Source organism: Eretmochelys imbricata, chromosome 1 (genome assembly GCF_965152235.1).
Source record: "Eretmochelys imbricata isolate rEreImb1 chromosome 1, rEreImb1.hap1, whole genome shotgun sequence".
NCBI lineage: Eukaryota > Metazoa > Chordata > Testudines > Cheloniidae > Eretmochelys > Eretmochelys imbricata.
The window spans coordinates 339,790,999-339,813,343 of NC_135572.1; the positions used below are offsets into that span (position 1 = coordinate 339,790,999).

Sequence of the window (22,345 nt, forward strand, 5' to 3'; positions counted from 1 at the left end):
GGAGCTGGTATAGTTATTTAAGATACAAAGAAGGCTACTGCATATACATTTGCCATTACATAATGGAAACACAAACCATGCACTGTCTGTACAGTATTAGAAGTGTCCTGGTTACTGCAATTTGCCACAGGGAAGAAGTGACCAATATTAAAAAAAAAAAGAAAAAAAAAAAAAGCAAATAGGAAAAGAACCCGAAGAATGAAAACAGGGAGATGGAGCAATTAAGGACTTCCTAGAGGGATGGATTATATGAGCAAATACAGAGAGAGAAATTAGATTTGGAAAAGATCTGTGAAGAAAAAGGTGATGATTTGAAATAAAGCCAGGCCAATGCAACACAAGAAGAGAGGACTGAAGGGTGAGTCAGAAGAGACTATAAATAGAGAAGAATGGAAAGAGCAAGGAGACAAAATGGAAAAAGCAGAGAAAGAGTAATTAAAATGTGTGGAAAAGGACAGACTAACAGTGCTGTTCAGCTGTCACATAAAAGCATTGTATCTTTCATACACCTGTACTCTACACCTTCAAATAAAAATCAATTGCATAGACTACAACCTGCCAAACAAGACGGCTAGGAAATATTTTCTGGTGAACGGAAACCTACTGGTTTAGTCGGTTATCTGCTGTGACCTTGGCAAGTCACTTAGAACATAAGAACACTTAATCTACCCTGTGCCTCATGTCCCTATGTGAAGATAAAATACATTAATGATTATGAGGTGCTCACATACCATTGCACCGAGGGGCATATAAATAATTAGATAAACTAGCAGCATCTGTTTGATGTTGCAGAACACCAGAGACTCGTTACTGATTGGAAGACCAAGGGTTACAATTTGATTGTTTTATTTGTTGTATTAGAGAAATCAAAGGTCAACGAATGACTAGTCTTCAAGTGGTTTAAAAAAAATCCAGGTGAAGAAAACAATTACCCCCCCCCTCAAATATTCTAGATGGTGGAAAGAGTGAGAGAGGTGTCTCTTCAGAGCATTGTATAAATAGGAAGGAGAAAGCAAACTGGACTGAAGAACAGAAAAAGACACCAGAAAAATAGAATGGAGTAAATTAACAGGAGGTATTTCAGGTTAAGAAGGAAAAGAGAGAAATCTTGAACTAGATTCCTAAATGGTTAGTTTAGCAGTAAATATTTCTGAGGATGGGAGCTACACATCTTCCAGGTATGGAAAAGGACATAAGCCCATATTCTTGACAAACTGAAGTCTCAGGAGTTGGGCCTTGGCACATATAAAGCATGAGCTTACCACAGAGGAAATGAAAGAAATTGAAGAAGAATGGCTGAGAGATTGTCGCAGGGGGCGATGTTTCAGAGATGAAGCTAGGCAAATTTATATAGATAGGAGATATGACCCCCAGGTCACTTACTCATTCATACACAACCTCATCCTAAGCTTTTTAGTACTAGAGTTGCTGTGAAATTTGAGTTGAGGAGAAACCTGGAGAAGGTGGAGTTTTGTTTCAAGGTGCACTGATTACAAATTAGTAGAAGCAGAAAATGAGGAAAGACTGAAACAGTAGGGGGGTGGAATCAGAGTTGGATATCAGCAGCATAAAATAGTTACACAAGAATAAAATCTGATAGGAAGTATGCCAAGGGGATGTGAGCAACAAAGAACTTTGTGACACGATGGCAGGGAGGTTCAGTGGTAAAGTGTTTTCCATTGCCAAGCACAGAGGAAGAGGAGTTGAATATGTAGAACCAAAACAACAGAAGCAAAGTGGCTGTAATTGAAAAGATCACTGTCCACACACAGAAGGGTAGTTTCAGTACTGTAGAAAGGGTAGCTGATAGAACACATATTTGTGAAGGTTGTTTCAGAAAGTGATATTAGCTGGGTGTGACATGTCCAACATCAGGACCCTGTTATACTGCCCATCGTACATACATGTTAAGAAAGTGTCCCCATCCTCAGGAGTTTACAACCTAAATAGGCAAGACAGGCAAAGGGTAAAAGAAAGCAATACATCGTATAAGCAGAACATTGGAATCAAAAGCACAGAGCTTATGCAACTTGCTCAAGCTCACACACAAAGTCTGTGGCAGAATCTGCAATTATTATTAGTTATTTGCATTACTGTATAGGCCTCAACTGAGATCAGGGCCCCATTATGCTAGGCATTGCAAACATATAATAAAAGACAGTCCTCTTCCCATAGCCCTTACAATGTAAACAGATGAGGGAGATGAAGGGTGGTGAGAAGGAAGTATTAGAATCCACATTTTATAGATGGAGAGTGAGGTATTGTGGATAAATAATTTTCCTAGGTAAAAAAAAGTCTGTAGCACACCAAGGACTTGATCTGTTTGAATCTCCTGTCAGTACCTTACCTACAAAGCCGTTCTTCCTTCCCGATCATATCTTCTTTTCAATAAGGCATCAGAGAAGAATTTGCTCCAGGAAACTTCTTAATATTTTTTAGGCTCGAGGAACATAGGCAGATAGATTGGCAGACGCATAACTACGTTATTTTCAGGAGCATGTAATGTAATGATCTATTAAGACTTACATATGGCTCTAATACAAATCCACTGAGCAAAAGGAGTACTGATTTTCAAAAAATTATATACAGCAGTATCTAAATGTAGTATTTTCCAGCAGTGTTTATGTATTGTCTCTACAACTATTGTGGTATAAACTAACACAGATGAAACAGCCAGAGAGCAGACACAACTGTCATTTATTGCATTTTTTCTTCTTTTCCTGGCTGGCCCTAAATAATGACTGCAATTTGCACTGAAAAGCAATTGCAACTAGACTTAACTTCAACTTCAGATTGTCTGTAAAGCATCTAGCATGCTGTCAATGCACACTATATATAATGCATTATATAAACAAACAATATAATATAAACAATTAATCATACTAAGTAAAGATGTTGGGATTTTTTGGATTCAGGTGTGTGTATGGGCAGATGGAATCTAATATGAACTAAAACGAAATATACTCCTAGATAGCAACCGTGAAAAAACAGAACAGGGATTGAGGGGGTAATAGGTACCTATATAAGAAAAAGTCCCCCAAAACGGGACTGTCCCTTTAAAAACGGGACATCTGGTAGTGGTCACCCTATCCTGGACTAGATTATTTTGCACTAATTTAAAGGACTTTGCAACAGTGTATACATTTCAGACTTGGAGCTTGCAAAGATTAGGATGAACTAATATTCAATCACCAGTAGCATAGAACAAGATGATCACAAGCAAACAAGTAAAGGACAGAAAAGGCAAACAGGCTGTGGGAGTAAAATAATCAGGAATATGTGCTGGAATACAGAGCTTTTCATGTCTAGGTCACTGGGTAAAGTCTGATCTAGGTTAGTAGCAAACAACTGATGGATATTAAGTGGCCTCTGTGAAATGAGTTGGTCTTATTCCAGTTCCTAGTATACATGTGTTCACATCACAAACTCAATACGTCTATAATTGACATCCTTACTGACATCAGCTGATAGGCCAAAAAACTACATTCACAGAGAAACTGAATAACCCTTAGTGGTCCCAGTTCAGTGTTAGGACACATTGGTAGGACCTTCTAGGAAGGCTTTCACTGCTGTCAGCTGAGCTGTGGCTGAACAACTGAGAATGACCGTTCAGTCTTGTTAATTCAGTAACTTTCACAGATGTGATGTTGTTGGGGAGGGTTAGGCAGGTAGAGGCAAGAATCAAATTAGGTTAAAAGGGCTTACAAGAAAAGGTGATAGTATTAAGACTCATTTATCGGAGATTGAAAAGTCAGGATATATAAACTTGAGTATCTGTAGAACAGTGATAGTTTAGTTGAGAGCAAAGAAAAAAACAACATTGAATCTTGCAGCACATTATGTGGAACAAAAACTGTCCTGAATTAATATAATTTATGGAGACCAGTATAAAATGATTTCTCTGGAAAAACCAACAGTTTTAAGTGAAGGGTCTGAGCAGGCTGACCAGAATATTCAAGACAGTCTGGTTGTACAAGATCAAGAGAATGCTCTACTGGAGGGTAAGGGTCAGTTGAATTGAAGACCAGAGTAAACAAGTTTCCCCTTGCTTCAAGAATAATAGATGGATCTAGGAATTAGGCAAATCAAGTGAACTAAAGACCACAGGAGTTACCAGAGTAAGCAAGGTTTCAGAGTAACAGCCGTGTTAGTCTGTATTCGCAAAAAGAAAATGAGTACTTGTGGCACCTTAGAGACTAACCAATTTATTTGAGCATAAGCTTTCGTGATCTACAGCTCACTTCATCATCTCTAAGGTGCCACAAATACTCCTTTTCTTTTTCAGAGTAAGCAGGTTTCAGACAGGCTTCAAGCAGGGACATGTGCTATAGATCTAAGAATTTAGTTCATCAAGGCTGGTAATGATGCACTTCTTCACTGTGACGCCTTTCTGCTTGCTCTGAGAAAAAGTTTCTAAGCTTCACAAAGTCCCAGTGCTTGATGAGATTTTTTTCTTTCTTTCAACAGATACACACATTCCTTTACTCTAGGAGCAGTGTCTTGCACTCCATTTTAATTCCAAACTACTGGAAGGCTAACTGAGTGCACTGCAATAGCGCCATCTTAATGTCAGGTACCCACAAAATGTGAAAAGGTAGGAAAAATGGAGCTGGGCAGGGGGTGATAGGGCAGGGTTACAATACATCCGTATTTTCCCGGACATGTCCGGCTTTTTGGTTCTTAAATTGCCATCCGGGAGGAATTTTTAAATATCTAAAAACGTCCGGTATTTTGCCATTATTATTTTTCGCCAAAGAAGAGTTGATCATTCAAGAAAGAGAGTGAATGTTGATCATTTGAGAAAGAAAGTGACTGTTTCGCGCAGCTGGAAAGGAGGGGAGAGAAGGGGGAACGCAGCGCACTCAGGGGAGGAGGCGGGACCGGGGCAGGGATCTGGGGAAGGGGTCCAGTGGGGCAGGGAGGGGGCGGAGTTGGGGCAGGGACTTTGGGGAAGGAGTTAGAATGGGGGTGGGGAAAGGGTGGAGTTGGGGCAGGACCGGGGGGCAGAGCAAATACCCCATGGAGTGTCCTCTTTTTTGAATGTTCAAATATGGTAACCCTAGGGTAGGGGGATACTATTCTACAGTAAGAGGTCTGGAGGAGAGGAGTCAGCTGAAGTAGGACCTCAACACAGTGAGTTTGCACATTAGAATTTAACTAGAAATCAGTGAGACAGAAATTGAAGAAAGGTCTCTTGAGCTTTTTTTGAGTGTACATATTTCAGATGAAGATGACAGCAAATCTGTTCAACTAGATATCTTGATAACCAGATTTCTGGTCAATCTTATGTTCATCATTTGTTCTTTTAAGGTAGTTAGGCAGTTTTTTTGAGAATTTGTAATAGTATTTTATATATATAAACTTTTCACATTCAAAGTACTCTGCAATAAATGATTCATCCATCCATATAACCCCGTGAGATAAATTTTATCCCCATTTTACAGATTAAAATGGTTATGCAACTAGTTCAAGGCCACACAGTCAGAGCCAGTGCTGGGATTAACAACTCAGAAGATCCCTGGTCCCTAAACCCTGCACTCATTCCAGTAGATCACACAACCCTAGATAAAGGAGAAGATCTAAATGTACTGCATTTAAAAAATTATATATTTAGGCCAAGATTTTCAAAAGTGACTAGTAATTGTGTGTGCCCAACTTGAGACTCCTTAAAGGGGCCAGATATGCAGAGGATGGGTGCTCAGCACTTTCTGAAAAATCAGGCCCTTTTAAGGTATCTCAAGTCGGGCACACAAAATCATTAGCTACTCTCAGAAACAGTGGCCTTTTCGGTATTACGTTTGCTGCCTATGTTTTCTTTTCACGTATATGCTAATGAAAATAAGTCTTCTACTGTTTGTTTATAACCAGTGAGTGCACTGCTGCTTTAAAGGTGATAAAGGTTAGTGTTAACATGAAAGCTTCACCTTTGATGAATGCTGCAGAAAGAAAGGCATTACAGGAATTTATCCAGGAAGAGCGTGTCCAGCACTTAGTAGATAGGCATCATGGCAATGAAATGTGAAGATGACCTAAATTGTCGGGGCCTAACCAGGACTCATGGGGGATGTCATTAATGGCACCTGCGGAGTCAGAACACTAGTTTCAGGCAGCCAAGCAGCTTCTGATCATGCCAGTTACAAAGACTGATCTAGCAGAGAAAAAGCACGTTTCTCAAAGCAACCAGAGACTTTAAAATCCAACGGCTTCTTGAAGTTTAATTCTTTGTTCATTCACACTGTTTTCTTAAATTTGAAAAAAAAAATACCTTAAAGAGAAAAAAAAAATCCCACAGATAAAATATCCCTGCTTTCTGTCACTTTGTATTTTCTTCGGTGTCAAAGGCTGTAGAGCTCCAGAAAGGAAAGGAGTATAAATCAATGCAAACAAGCTGGAAGGAGGAAGGATAAAATGATGTTTCTGGAAAAGCCTACAGGAGTTCCGAATGGAGAAAGACATAAATTGCTGAGTGGTGTTTGTGTTGCAGCTGTGCCTAACCTATTTTGACCGTTGCTATAAAAAAAAGATGCCTCAAAGAACCTCTCAATACTATTTTTATTTAGCCGAATTAAAGCATGAGCTTCTATTTTATGCCAAAACCGCTCACACTTGGATGCACACATTTTAGTATCCTAAATGCATAATTAGGCACTTTAAGAGAAGTGGCCCGTTTTCAGAAATGCAGAACACCTGAAAATTGCATTCAATTCAACAGGCTAGGTATTCAGCATCTTTCAAACTCACATCACTTTTACTTAGGTGCTTAAGTATAGATTTATCTTCAGGCACTCACGTCTGAAGATTTCATTCTGTAGGTTTTGGTTCCTTGTGCACAAACTTTCTGTGCCTGCATCCCAGCTGAGTACCCATATCTGACGTAAGCAACTCAAGTAGTTTTGTTTGACATGATCTATATATCTTATTTAATTACCTTATAGCAATAGCATCAAATTCTATAGTGACGCCATCAAACTTTTAGCAATACTTGATTACAGAGTGCGAATTAACCATGTTGATCCATCTGATTAATACATTCCAATACCTTTGCCCTTCCTTTATACATTAAATCTATAATAAAAAAGGCAGCTGTATTATCTCAAGTGAAGGAGACAATAATGTCCCTTCCTCCCAAGAGACAACAAGATGTTTAAGATTTAAAGTCGTGGTGGGAAAACTCATATAATTTACTCTTCTTGGGCCAGATTCTCCATTGCCCTGCACCTTTCAGTCATTTGCATCAATGCAAAATAGGTGCAAATTGTTACTGTTTGTAAATTATATCCGTTTTCATCCATTTTCCACTCACTTTCCACTGCTGTAAATGACTACACAGGGTGCAATGATGCAATGGAGAATCTGACCACTTAAATCTGCAAAATTGGGCTAGAGATCTCATAAGAACCAGCTTTTTCATGGTCTTTTCCTGCTGTAGTTTTGTTCCCAGCCAGAAAGAAATATTGGAAACAAAATAAGAAAACAGTTCTGGAGTTCTTGAATTTTGTGTTCTTGATTCTATAGTATTGTAATTCAGATTTTACAGTTTGATTCTATACATAGGCAATGCTGTGGTGAGAGGGTTATTTTCCCAAGCACACTTCCTCATTAATAACTCAGAAGGCCTAACGAGGGAAAATGTAACCCTAACAAACAAACACAAAAGGCAGCCTAGCAGTCTACTAAACTTGGTGTGTATGTCCAGAAATCCAAAATATTTCCCACAAGTAGCTGAAAATGTCAGTTTAACACCTTTAGAATCTTTAATACCCTTTCAATTTTCTGAGAATTTAAGCAGCCTACAGTTTACAGGTAAAACAAGAAGATAATATATTACTTACATCGTTCTGATCATCTTTTGCATTGTAATAGATGATATCATTATTCTGTGGGAAAAAAAGAAAAGAAAAATCATTCCATTAATTGAAAAGTGATGATGAATACAGAGGTCCATGGGCTAAAGTAAACCTGAATATATACACTTAAGGGTTGATCCTGAATTTTGTGAACACCCCTGTTAATTTCCCAGCCCTTAGTTAGTTCTGTCTTCTTTGAGAACCAACAGATATGACAGAGAAATGTCATTTATTTAGCACTTCTTTCCTGAAAATGTATAAAAGGTATATCAACAACAACTGGAAGAGCATAAGCTATGGTGGGGGGAAGCCTACTAATGGAAGACTTATGAGAGCTATTTGTTTTAAAGATATATGAAGATAATACATGCAACAAAACAACCTATCAGGCAACAGACATGATAACTCACTAACTTTACAAATGTAAGTGGGTTATTAAGTCTTTCTTGCACATATTTCATTCTTCATGTTGGGTAGTAAAAATAAGCCCTGGGACTATGCATCAGAAGGACAATCTAATTGTTGTGGCATACAACAGAATGTAATGCTCCAGTGGATGAATGGTAACATTCTAAACCTGACAGAGCCGTGAACGAGCAGAACATGAGCTACTGCTGGAATATCATTCTGCATCTTGATTTTCTGATTTCTCAAGAGGGTTAAAAATTGGGAAATTTTCCCATGAAAAATCAGTCACTTTTGTTGTATATCTATCAATCCTGCGGAATTCTGTAATGTGGACATTGCTCACCAATACACTGAGTCTGCTTTCCAATAAATATCACTTTTGTAACATATAACCCTTTGCACTTATTTACACCCTTCTGCTCAAGGATCGCAAGTGTGCTATGCTAAGGCCCTAAGCCAGTAAAGCACTTAAGTATGTGCTTAAACTTAAGCACATGCTTAAGTATTTTGCCTGTATAGGAGCCTAAATCACAAGGCAATCATTATTGCCTGAGGTCAACCTCCAAAATCATTGTCATTTGTACTTTTAATCCTGTTTATATTAAATAATCAATTTTACAAGGATATATTTGAACTCTTACTCTTTCTGTAGGTTTCTATCATGCAATAATTGATAACTAAATGAAACATTAGCCCAAAACTGGGCTCACAAAACTGGGTGACTGAGCAACAAAATGGCAGATAAAATTCAATGTTGCTAAATACAAAATAATGCACACTGGAAAACATAATCCCTACTATACATGTAAAATTATGGGGTCTAAATTAGCCTGTTACCACTTAAGAAAGTTCTGGGAGTCACTGTGGTTAGTTCTCTGATAACAGCCACTCAGTGTGCAGCGGCAGTCAAAAAAGCTTACAATGTTGGGAATCATTAGGAAAAGGATAGATAATAAGACAGAAAATATCATATTGCCTCTATATAAATACATGGTATGCCCACAACTTGAATACTGCATGCCGATGTGGTTGCCACATCTTAAAAAAGATATACTGAAACTGGAAAAGGTTCAGAAAAGGGCAACAAAATGATTAGGGTTGTGGAACAGCTTTCATATGAGGAGAGATTAATAAGAATGGGACTTTTCAGCTTAGAAAAGAGACAACTAAGGGGGGATATGATTGAGGTCTATAAAATCATGGTTGATGTGGAGAAAGTAAATAAGGAAGTGTTATTTACTCCCTCTCATAACACAAGAACTAGGGGTCACCAAATGAATTTAATAAGCAGCAGGTTTAAAACAAACACAAGGAAGTATTTCTTCACACAATGCACAGTGAACCTGTGGAACTCCTTGCCAGAGGATGTTGTGAAAGCAAAAACTATAACAGTGTTCCAAAAAGAACTAGGTAAGTTCACAGAGGATATGTCCATAAATTGCTGTTAGCCAAGATGGGCAGGGATTCAAAACCATGCTCTGAAGCAGCCCTCGCCTCTGATTGCCAGAATCTGGGAATGGGCGACATGGGATGGATCACTTGATGATTACCTCTTCTGTTCATTCCCTCTGAAGCATCTGGCATTAGCCACTGTTGGAGGACAGAATACAGGGCTAGATGGATCAATTGGTCTGACCCACTATGGCCGTTATGTTCTTATGTAAACCAAGTACATTTCTGCATCAATTTCTACATCTTTTACAGAAATGTATTCTATATATTAAAAGTTTATAAAAAGAACCAAAAATGCAAACCCTTATTCACATGCATACATCTCACTCATATGAGTAACCCAGGCTACTCACATGAGTGAAAATTTGTAGGACCTGGACTCTAAAAGGAAGAAAGACACACCTTTTCCCTCATATACATATAAACATGTGAGACTCATTTGAAGAGTACTAACTATGAGTACAGCAATTCTGAAGTTCCAGGCTAAACACAATTAATTTTTGATAATAATAAAGCCACCATGCTGCGTGATATTGGATGACATCATTTCACTTTGCTTTCCTCATCTCTCCAATAGAAATAATGATGCCAAACAAATTAGGGAAATGCAACATAGATGGAGCTATTATAAGGCGGGTACAAAACTCACAGCTCATCACATGCACAGACACATGAGGAAATTCCTTTTAGCACTAGAGATCAAAGCTAACTGTGAGTACATTGATCTTTTTCTGGCTATGCTACAACAAGGACAGGAGACACTGGATGTGGTTTAATTAGGCCGTAACGTTATTTCTAAATCTCTGGGAGTACCTGGCAGATAAAATTCTAGAGTGCAGGCTATTGCATAATCATCTATGTCATTGATACAAAGACCTTAATGGTTCATGAGCCAAATTAGTATCAACATTACCTCAAAGAGCCACAGTAGTGTGAATCCATTGTTTTATTTACTTCCACCCCCCCTCTAAAATTATTCTTACAGCAAAATGACTGACCAAGTATTATTATTTTATCAACTACAATTGTTTAACAACATAGTAAAAGCATCCTGATTGGTTAATAACCTAGACGGGTTAATAATTAAGTCAGACAGTGTTTTAATTATCATGTGCTGCAAAGAGCCACAGGAGAAACATTAAAGAGCCACTTGCAGCTCGCAAGCCTCAGTCTGAGTATCTCTGGTTTTTATATATCCCAGTTATAGGGTATAGACTGTCAGCCCTCCCTCAGCCACCTTTCCCTTGGCCAACCCACTGCTGGGACCTCACCACTTCCTCCCACCCTCAAATGCAGGAGGGTTAAGGGGGCGTATAAAGGAGCAGAAGGTTGACTTCTTGTACCAGCCATAGAAGCCCCAACCCCCCATTTCTGCTCCGTTAGAGAACACTTCCTTGAAATCCTTTACCAATCCATTCTGTCTGATCACTGTATCCCTTCCCAATGGAGTACCTGTGCCGGACATCCAACCCACACTTACATAATGAGTTGGGACATCATAGCCTAACCCGCATTTTACCATTCATCCCAACTAAGTCCCCAACCTGCTGCGGGGAAAGAGAACAATCTGGCAGTGAGGGAAGTAATTTCTTCCCAGCCCACTGCAAAAGGACTGATGACGTGTAATGCTCACACTCGATCATGACAAACTCCCATGGGCGGGATGTGGGTGCTGCTCAGCCTGCTCCAGGTAAAAGAGCGCTTTTCCTGCACCAGTGTGGACTTCAACAGTGTTCACTCTCTTCCGGTCACCTGGTGAGGGATGGATCAGCATCCCCACACTGACCTGGGCTGAAGCCACAACAAGTCGCTCTCTAGCCCTTAATGGGGAACAGGTTTTCCAACAAGCTAGACAACAGCCTCCACCACTTAATGTGCTGTGAGGTCAGTCTCATAACCTGATAGTTCCAAAGGAGGTACTTTAGCATGTGGTTTGTGAAGAGAGTTGAAAGAACCAAAAGTTTCAGTTTCCTTCCATCCTGTTATTTCATACACCGTTGTGTACAGACACACTTGGGAAAAATGAAACTGTCTGTTTAATTAACATTTGCTGAAGCTCTAAGCCTGCAAGATGCGGACTGCATCATATGTGAATTAGTCCATTGCTACTTCTGTTTGATCCAAATAAATAGGAGTATTAAAAATGACCTTTAAGCAAATGAAGCTCTCAGAAACATAAGGACAAGTTTAACCAAGATAAGCGCATAAGGAAGAAATTAAATCCTTGTTTTGTGATATATTACATTTTGTGCTCCTTGTAGATAGCACCTACACAAAACATAAACCAATAAGGACATTTTATCTGTTTCACTACACTTTATACAGAAAGCATGACCTACACTGTATTATGATACATTGAAGCCAACACAAGCTCACAGATTAGATTTCTGGATCAGTCAAAACTTGAGGCCTATTTTTCAAATTTAACCACCACTGGATGACAAGAACAAATTGTTTTGATTCTGATTTTCCACCAAATAGCTATTTATTAACTCCTGGGCACAGGGAATTTGAATCCACCCAATGATATATGCCAGTACACTGTCCTGTCATTAGGGAAGTTACAGATGGTTTCCAGCAGGTCTAAAATGGAGGGTTTCCCTCCTACCCCACACCACCATCACTACCACCTTCTTCCGGTAATAATTTGGAGATTAAAATTAAACAAAGGAGGAAGTCATCATTCCCATTTGTGAGCACAGGGTTCACTTGCAAACACAGGTCTTGTTGTATAGTCCTGAATCATGTTTATGGGAGAAATGACCTCAGGTTATTCTACATTTAAATGAGAAATTTGTACATGACCACAATGGTTTTACATATTAGTGAGACTTTCCCAGGGGTGAAACTATGATAATTCACAGCCATGAATTCCTGTTGTATAGCAAGCAATTTAAGTATCTGACAATATCAAAAACAAATGATGATTAGATTTAGGACCAATTTAGTAATGTCACTTTTCTGGCTGTACAGGTTATCCTTATCCTGCCATGCTTTCATTGACCCTATTGTCTTCTCAAGTCACATTGATTTTGTGTTATCATTTCTGCCATTTCGTTGCTAGTTTTGGATATGAAGTAATTCCTATGGGCATTAACGGTTGTATACATTACAAATTGAGTTATGTTAGTAACTCCCCAAGATACATCCATTCAACATACTGAAATCCAATGCCTCTGATTTCCAGGTCTGTACAGAGATTTGGGCAAACACACAGATAAATTAAACATGAATATAAGCATGAGAAAACATCCACTTTCAAAATATTTGCAAATGGAATCAGTACACACATCACAGTCACTAACTTAAAAGAGGCACACCATTTTGTCTCTTACAAAACAATTTGAGAGAGGCAATCCATTGACTCCACTGGTTGTAATCTCAGTTCACAACTAAGTGAATGTAAACTGAAGGCAAGCTTCAGGAAGCTTCCTCTCAGGAAGCACTTAACACTTTACAGGATCAAGATCTTTCAGTAAGGGGGTAAAGGGAGTAAATTTCAGAGAGAATCCTGTTTTACAGCACATTAATTATTATTTTGTGTTAAACAGTGCCAACTTACTTCTGTAAACCCACTAATACAGCATATTATGCATCCATCTTTAATAGACAGCCTGAAGAGAACAGCAGCCAGAGAGTAAAACATCTTACTGTTACTGCCAATTAATGAAGTTACTCCTTTGGATTACATGGTAGAGGTGTATGATCTAAAGATCCTTGGTTCAAATCCCAGCAATGACCCATGAAGAGTCCTTATTAGTCCTGATCGAAACTGTTTATTGGTGGAAAAACATTTTCTTGACAAAGAGCTTCCCTGCCACCACTGAAAAAAATATTGCTTTCCACAGAAAAATGTTGACTTTTTGAAAAAAATGTACACCCCAAACCCTAAAATTTTCAGCTTAAACAAATTTAAAATTTTGATTCAGATATTACCCAGGATGCTCAAGGGATTTGTAATTATGTGCTGTGTACATTCCTCCCTGACTCTTTTTCACTCTGGGTGGCTCCCAAGACAGACTAGGTAGTCCAGCAAGAGGGGAGACTGCAGTGTTTCACATAGGAGAATGGAGACATGAGGAACCCAAACTACAACAGCACCATGGCAGCATTTCCAAACAAAAAAAAATCAGGTTTAGGCCAAAAAATACATATTTTCTTTTCAGAACTTCATATAATATAGGAAAACAAAGTGTTATCAGTATGGTTTTTTTAAAAAAAAAAACAGTCACCAGGCACAACAGAAAGAGTACTAAAGTAGCAGTTCTCAAATCCATACAGAGCTAAACTTGTGCTGGCTCTCCTCATCACTGTATTTGCCAAAGAGATGTTATGAGATCATGAATGGGAAAGGAGACATCCATAGCAAAAATCACCATTAAGAAGTGTCCTATACTATGAAAATATTTGAGAATCCTTGCTTTATAGAAAAAACAACAAGGAGTTCTTGTGGCAGCAGAGGGGAAAAAGTAACATTCAAAAACCAGTAGGAGAACACTTCAATCTCCCTGGACACTCAATAACAGACTTAAAAGTGGCAACCCTTCAACAAAAAAACTTCAAAAACAGACTCCAACGAGACACTGCAGAACTGCAATTAATTTGCAAACTGGACACCATCAAATTAGGCCTGAAAAAAGACTGGGAGTGGATGGATCACTACAAAAAGTAATTTTCCCCTCTGCTGATACTCAGACCTTCTTGTCAACTGTTGGAAATGGACGATGTCCACATTGATTACACTGACCTTGTTAGCACTACAAAAGTAATTTCCCTCCTTTGATATTCATCCCTTCTTGTCAACTGTTGAGAATAGGCCACTTCCACCTTAATTGAATTAGCCTCGTTAGCACTGACCTCCCACTCGGTAAGACAACTCCCATCTTTTCATGTGCTGTAATATTTATACTGCTTTCTGCATTTTTCACTCCATGCATGTGATGAAGTGGTTTTTAGCCCACGAAAGTTTATGCCCAAATAAATTTGTTAGTCTCTAATGTGCCAAAAGGACTCCTTGTTGTTTTTGCTGACACAGACTAACACGGCTACCACTCTGAAACCTTGCTTTATAGAGTCACCCTATACAGCACTGGAATCAATTACTGCACAAGTTATACTGTAGTAGGATACTGTATGAATAAATTAACATAGAAAATAAATTAAGTGTTTTAAAATATTACATTAAATTCATATTTATCTGTTTATATATTCGACATCGCTGCCTTCACATCATCTTTTTCTACATCTTCTGTTCTATTTTACATAAAATGCTGCCAAAGCAACCTAGAAGAGGTGAAGTATAACATCATTGTTGACCGCAGTAATCCTGACAGTAATGAAAAACACCAGGAAATATGTGGATATGTAAGAAACGGGGGAAACACACACACACACACACACACACACACCCAAACAAATGTCTGGTTTCCTTCCTCTTGCTGCTATATATCACATCAACCTTGTTTTGAACACAAAGATTAGAGGTGGGCACAGTTTTTCAGACAATTTTTTTTTCAGTGAAAAATGGAGATTCATTTAATTAATTCATGCACATTTTGCCAAATTGCTTTGGTTGAAAAAAGCTACTTCTAAAAATGTTTCATTTTGACATTTTCAGAATAAATTGTTTCTGGTTTTCAGTTCAAAGGGATTTTTTTCTTTCAAAGTTTCCTTTAGTTTTAGAAACATTTTAAAATAATCAAAATCTAAATGTTTAGCTTTACCAAGGGTTCATAAATGCAGGTACAATTCGCAACTCTGATCCTACAATGTACAATGCAGGGTAACAGTCATTGTGCCTGCACTGGACCCCATGGACTTCTCTCAACAGGAAGCACGGAGACCACAACAGTTGCTTAATACCTTTAGTCAGGTTCCATGGTATTAGCTTGTCTCCTTCAAGCAAAGCGATGTACAGTCATCTTTTTTCTTGACTGCACAGTTTAATCATTTAACTGCTTTAAGACTATGTCCACCTCATTTTATGTCACAAATCAGTCCCAAATATTTAGCAAATAAACAGTACACGTATGCAAGTTTTGGGAACCATATACTTTAGTACCAAGTAAAAATGTTACTGAATTATACTGTTTTGGCTCTCTTCACATGGACATATCAAAATGGTTGAGCAAGAAAAGCTGAAATGGTCTGTTAAATGTTTAGGAAATGCCAGTCAATACTTCCCTTATTAAGTGTTGGAAAAACACATCTGGTTTATTTGCTGCCACCCTGTGCAGATAAAGAACTATTCTTTCTGTTTCCTTTAGGATCATTATGATTCAACACCAACCTAATGGGCCCTAAGAGAAATAAGCTATCTAGCCTCAGTTCAATACCTGTCTTTGTCTGACATATACTTGTCAGGCACAGTTACACTTGGCACAAAAGAAAGCTAGATGTGACCTACAATAAAGACCAAATTCCTCCATCTGTATCTCATGGTGTCTCTAAACAAAGTATTGCTGGGTAAAAAAGGTTCTCTATCTCATAAATAAAAAACAGAGCCAACCATTACAATTAATTAGTTTTCTAATAATGCTTTAAAAGTCTTGTTTAGGTTAAATTTCAGACAGGCAAAATAAATAAGAAAAAAAGAATATCAGCTAATAACATTTTCCCCTTAATCTTTGAGTTAAAACACTGATTTGCTTCCTGTTTCTATAGCCAACTTGCAAAAGCACAATAATTTAATAAAATAAAAATGGCTAAATATACAGGAAATAACTTAAAAATATTCAGTTTCTAAGAAACAGGAGAAAATCAGGTTGATCTTGTTTTAAAAAACAGGAACCTTAAGAAGAAAAAAACAGCTATTTTTAATGTGATTACTGGGCAAATAATAAAATCATAGAACCGGAAGGGACCTGGAGAGATCATCTAGTCCAGTCAAGGCAGGACTAAGTATTATCTAGACCATCCCTGACAGGTGTTTGTCCAACCTGCTCTTAAAGTCCCCAATGATGGAGATTCCACAACCTCCCTAGTCAATTTATTCCAGTGCCTAACCACTCTGACAGTTAGGAATTTTTTCCTAATGTCCAACCTAAACTGTCCTCACTGCAATTTAAGCCCATTGCTTCTTGTCCGGTCCTCAGAGGTTAAGAACAACAATTTCTCTCCCTCCTCCTTGTAACAACCTTTTATGTACTTGAAAACTGGTATCATATCCCCTCTCAGTCTTCTCTTCTCCAGACTAAACAAACCCATTTTTTTCAATATTCCCTCATAGGTCATGTTTTCTAGACCTTTAAACATTTGTTGCTCTTCTCTGGACTTTCTCCAATTTGTCCACATCTTTCCTGAAATGTGGAGCCCAGAACTGGACACAATACTCCAGTTGAAGCCTAATCAGCGGCTTAGTAGAGCATAAGTAGAGTAGAGCGGAAGAATTACTTCTCGTGTCTTGCTTACAACACTCCTGCTAATACAGCCGAGAATGATGTTTGCTTTTTTTGCAACAGTGTTACACTGTTGACTCATATTTAGCTTGTGATCATATTTAGCTTGTGTCAAAACAGTGCAATAAATTCCCTGTCAAGAGATGATCTCCAGGGGTTGTGTGGGATGTAGTCACTATTGGGTTTACCTAAGGGATATGACATACTACAGAGGAAGGATCAGTATTTCTAATGTTACATTTCGTACAATAATTTACGAAGTATTCAGTTGTTCTAGTTCTGATCCACAGCTTGTGTGAGGACCATTCTGACTATTTTGTGCACCAGGATTGTCTCTAGATCTTATTGAGACCAATACAGGGAATGGACAATGCTCCTGTTATAATGCAGACACTGGAAAATATAATGATGGAGGATTAAAGATGCTGCATATTTCTCATTACATCCATCTCAATAACCACTGCTTTTAAAATAGGAGAATTGGCCCTGTTTTTCCTGTAGGATGTATCTTTAAATTGTTTCTCTGCTCAGATTAATAATGAGGTTACCAAGTTGCAGCAAGTGCAGTGGTGTTTTTTTGTGATGTGAACACCTGCCTACTGTGAAACGAACTGAGATCATTGACTAATGGTACCAGACACAGGGTGACTGGTTCACTAGAAGGCTTTATGTCAGATTGTCATCATTCCCAAGACCCGTAGGCCTGATCTTTCATACACATCAAACTGTTTATGAGGTGATAGTGGTCATTGTGCCGCTCAGAAACCTTGGTAATGAGCACATATAAATACCTAGACAAGACAGATATGCACCCCACAAAAATCTTATTTTGAAGACTTTGAACCCAATGCTTATTATAAAGTAAGGAACCTGGGGAATGCATCCGATGAAGTGAGCTGTAGCTCACGAAAGCTTATGCTCAAATAGATTTGTTAGTCTTTAAGGTGCTACAAGTACTCCTTTTCTTTTTAATTAATTAATTTAATTAAAGGTTTCGGTTTCCAAATCAGACAATACTGGGAAGGCTGCTTCCTGTCAGATGATGGTGCATCCTCCATTTCAGTATATGATGATCAATGACAGGCTCAGAATTGTGTCTTATATACAGAGCATAAATATGCACTACCTAGTAAATCAGACATCAGGAAATTAACACCACTGTATTGATAAGTTTGTTGCTGACACCTCCTCTAGTGCATGCCATAAGAATGGTCATTGTTACAGGGTTCCTAGACTAAAATGTTTCCTACTTGAAAAGATCTTTCCAGAGCATACACATACACTTTAAAATGTGTACTTTATTTTAATTTGCATTGCACTGCTGCCAAAGTAGAGGTAATATTTAAAAAAAAAAACAGGCTGATTTTGTAAGCTGTTATATCACAAAAGTATCTTAGTTGCTAAAGTCAGAGGAAAACTGTTGATGATCTCAGATACCACAGTGTGGTAACTCTTGAAAAAATATGCTTTTTTTTACGCTGATCATAATAATATGCCAAGCTATTTATGTAGCCAGAAAATCAGAAATAGAAAAGAGTGACTATTTTCATCAGCCACACTGATTTAGGAACCTTAATAGGTTCCTGTACATTCTGATTTTGCATTAAACTGAGCAACAGTTACCTCATGTTAGTATCAGGTTTTGCTGTAATTTAAGTCACAAGCCAGGTAGATAAAAATACATTTTTAAAGAAAAATTTAAAAATCCAGATTTTTTAAAAAAAATACATTAATACAGATTTTAAAAAATAAACAGATATAAAATTAAATTTATAATCTATGTTAAGGCCTAAATTTACTATAATCTATTAAAATTATTTAAATTAAACACAAGAAATAATATTAAGAATCACACATTTGCTGCCAAGTTAAAGAAAGTCAAAGCACTGAACTGCTGGATATCCCTCTAAGCATCTGGAACCAGACTTGGTTGAACTGCTAAACCAGCATTTGACAGCAGTAGCAGATGCAGAGAGAATATTCTCTTCATGTCCATTGATTCAAACCGTTCAGTTCAATGTCTCATTCATTCAAAGTTCATAAAGCAATTGTGAGCTGAAAAAGTAAGAAAGCTTGTTTTTCTCTTCCAGTCTATGAATTAAAATTAGGTCAGAGGGTGCAATCTAGTAGTTCTAAAATCTTGCATGACACGGTGACCAGAAAAAAAAAAATCTGTTAAATTAATTAATTACATACAACACTTACTTTGTTTAATAAATCAGTTAGTTTTAAATGCAAAACATATTTTGATACACATTTTTTCTTATATATCCAGCACTTTTAAGGTAATTTTATGAAATAACAAAACCTGAAGATGCTGTTTGTACATTTTAACTTAATTTGAATTTCTATCCAAACAGAGTTTGACACAAATCACACACACACACAAAATATAATAAATATGAAATGTATCATTCTCCATTTTCTAATACAAAAAGGGTAAAACTTTAGAATATGAATAAATGTAAGTTAACCTAAGCTATTCTAGGTAAATCTTAAATGTGTATAGTGTATAAAGTGTATCTTCCAGGTTAGCAACAACAAGCACCAAATTTTGTGTAAAAGCTACATTTAATTGCAACATGTTTTCATGGCTACCAACCAATGAGAATCAACCTTTCTTTAGAAAGGTAACTTAAAAAGTACAAATGCAAAACAAAATTAAAGTCAATTATTTAAATCAATTTAAAATTGCTGAGTTAAATCATGAATAAAAACAGTGATTTAAATCACTTTGATTTATATCAATCCACCCTGGTCACAAACACAGCCCTGTAAAGAACTGTAAAATACACTAACATGATTGTTATTCTGTTCAAACTTTCTCTCTGGAAATGACAATGGAAAGTGGAAATGCATTAGAAAAGAGTCAGGAAAACCCTTCAGTGACACCAAACTATGGAGTTAAGTCTTCAGATAATTTCCCCCATTAGAACTGTTATAAGAACTAGTCTTTTGACAACCCTGTCAGGATGATTCTTAATTTCCTACTGTATAAGCTTCCACTGAAAAAATGAAGCATTTACTTTAGATATTACTTACAATTAGGCAATAGGATAAAACACAAAAGCAGATTAATGTGGTAAAATAAAAGTACTAACTACCGTCCCCAAGCCCACAAGGAACAGCTGCCACAACTGAACAAATATCTTCATAATGTTAAAACGTACACTTCAATCAGATTCTTCAGTGAAGCTTCTCTACATAATTGTTGTCTATTCTGACATATTATAATACTTTTTAATAGCCTGGGCATCTTCACACCAAGATTTCTTATTGTCCAATGTCTATGATCAAAAGCTAATCTCTGTTGAACATAAAAATAATTGTCATTACAATGAGGAAAGCTTGTTAACATTTTAGGATTTTTTTTCCTTATTGCAACTGAAAAATTACACCCAGAACTCATTGCTACCAAGCGAAGTAATTTTTATGTAAAATCCCAAAGTCCAAATATAACAATCATGTAGGGATGAAGACTCCACTACTTCAAAAACCTTACTGCCAATAACCTTTGCCACATCTGATTACGGCATCAAGATCGTCACTGTAGCAGTTATCTGAGGCGAAAATGTGTCTTCAGGTGTAAGACTCTGATTTGTGACAAGCCACAAGTGCTACAGTTAGCGCTCTGGGTCTGTCACAGAGGTTGCGGAAGTCACGGATTCTGTGACTTTCCGCGACCTCCGTGACTTCTGCAGGGGCCAGTGTGGTAAACTCTGGGACGGCCACACCAGCTGCTGCTCTGGTAGCCCCCAGGGCAGGCAGAGCCACCGTGGTCAATGGCCCCAAGAAGTGGTCCCCAGGCGGTCGCCCAGAGCCCCTGGCAACTGTGCCCAGGCAGCTGGCCGGAGCAGCTGCTGTCTGCTGGCCCCAGCAGCTGGTGCCTGTGGTCCCGAGCATCCCCCAACAATGCCCCCCCACACCCGTCACAGCAACCCTCCACAAGATTTAATTTTAGTCTAAAAAAGGTATTTTTAGTACAAGTCATGGACAGGTCACAGGCCGTGAATTTTTGTTTTTTGCCCGTGACCTATCCATGACTTTTACTAAAAATATCAGTGAATAAATCGTAGCCTTAGCTATAGTGTATAGCTGTATCTATACTTTAATTATATACTATGGTATGATTACAATACAATGCTCCTGCCAGGGTATATGAAGACAACTGCCAAAACCATAATTTTGCATCATAAACCTTTTAAAATTCTGCTGACACAACTAGAATACAATGTTTTGCTCTTGCTATATTCATAAATAAATTTAATATTGATACAACACCACCTGGTAAGTGGGGAACTCATGTGTTTCTGACTGCAAAATGAAAGGATATGTACTACCAAACTGACAATCATTATCTGTGCACACCTCTCGTCTACAGGTCTCACAGGGTTCATCCAAATGGCAGCTTTTCTTTCTTCCTGAAGATGAGATTAAACTGAGTGCATTAAGAGTGATGTCTGTTTTCAATTGTAAGCAGTAGTCCTGTTCACATGAGAAAATATATTACTCTATTGGCAAAACAAGATGGTGCAACAAGCTCCCACAGGAACAAAGGGCCATCACCCACCACACTAATTTCGGCGAGGTACTGTTATTTTATCTTGCCTTCTCTAACAAATATAAGCAACACGTGTGGCTGGCTGGATGAACAGATGTTGCTATATGTTTATATATTTTAAAAAATCCAATCCAAAACACTACTGCACACACCTCTAAAGAACAAACACGTGACAGATGTTAGTTCACATTGCTTAATACGCTTAAAGGTGCTCAGATACTACAGAGATGAGCATGTTGTAAGAATCGGCATATAGATTGTGGTATATAGAAGAGAATAATTGGTAAAATCCTATGTATTCAGCAACCATTTATATGTATATGGAATTAATACTTCAAGGACGCTGCAATATTTAAACAGCAAAGATTCTGATCTCAGCTACACAGGTGTAAATGCAGAATTCTCCCCAAAATGTTACTTGAGACTTAGTGATGTAATTAGCACCAGAACATGAATAATTTTAAAGAAACAACATCAACTTGATTTTAAAAATGATTCATATCGAATACCTACATTTTCTAAAGCTTCACCCTTTCAATAAGATAAACCAAGATTTAAAAATTCTATATTAAAATATTTTACACCAATTTTTCTACCTCCTCCCTCCCCCGCTTTTTTAAAACAAGGTCTTTTCAGCACAGAACCGTGAGCAAACTTCAGCATTACTACAATTAATGTGC

The 22,345-nt window shown here is 37.7% G+C and overlaps 1 protein-coding gene across 3 annotated transcripts in view; it reads right to left on the reverse strand.

The window, feature by feature from the left end:
• The window catches only part of CACNA2D1 (calcium voltage-gated channel auxiliary subunit alpha2delta 1), a 668,904-nt gene that overhangs the window by 311,101 nt on the left and 335,458 nt on the right, over positions 1–22,345 (reverse strand). For all 3 annotated transcript variants that reach the window (XM_077807875.1, XM_077807876.1, XM_077807874.1), the window contains exon 5: positions 7,833–7,877. In XM_077807875.1, coding sequence (XP_077664001.1) covers positions 7,833–7,877 — 45 coding nt within the window. The remainder of the gene's footprint in view (positions 1–7,832; positions 7,878–22,345) is intronic.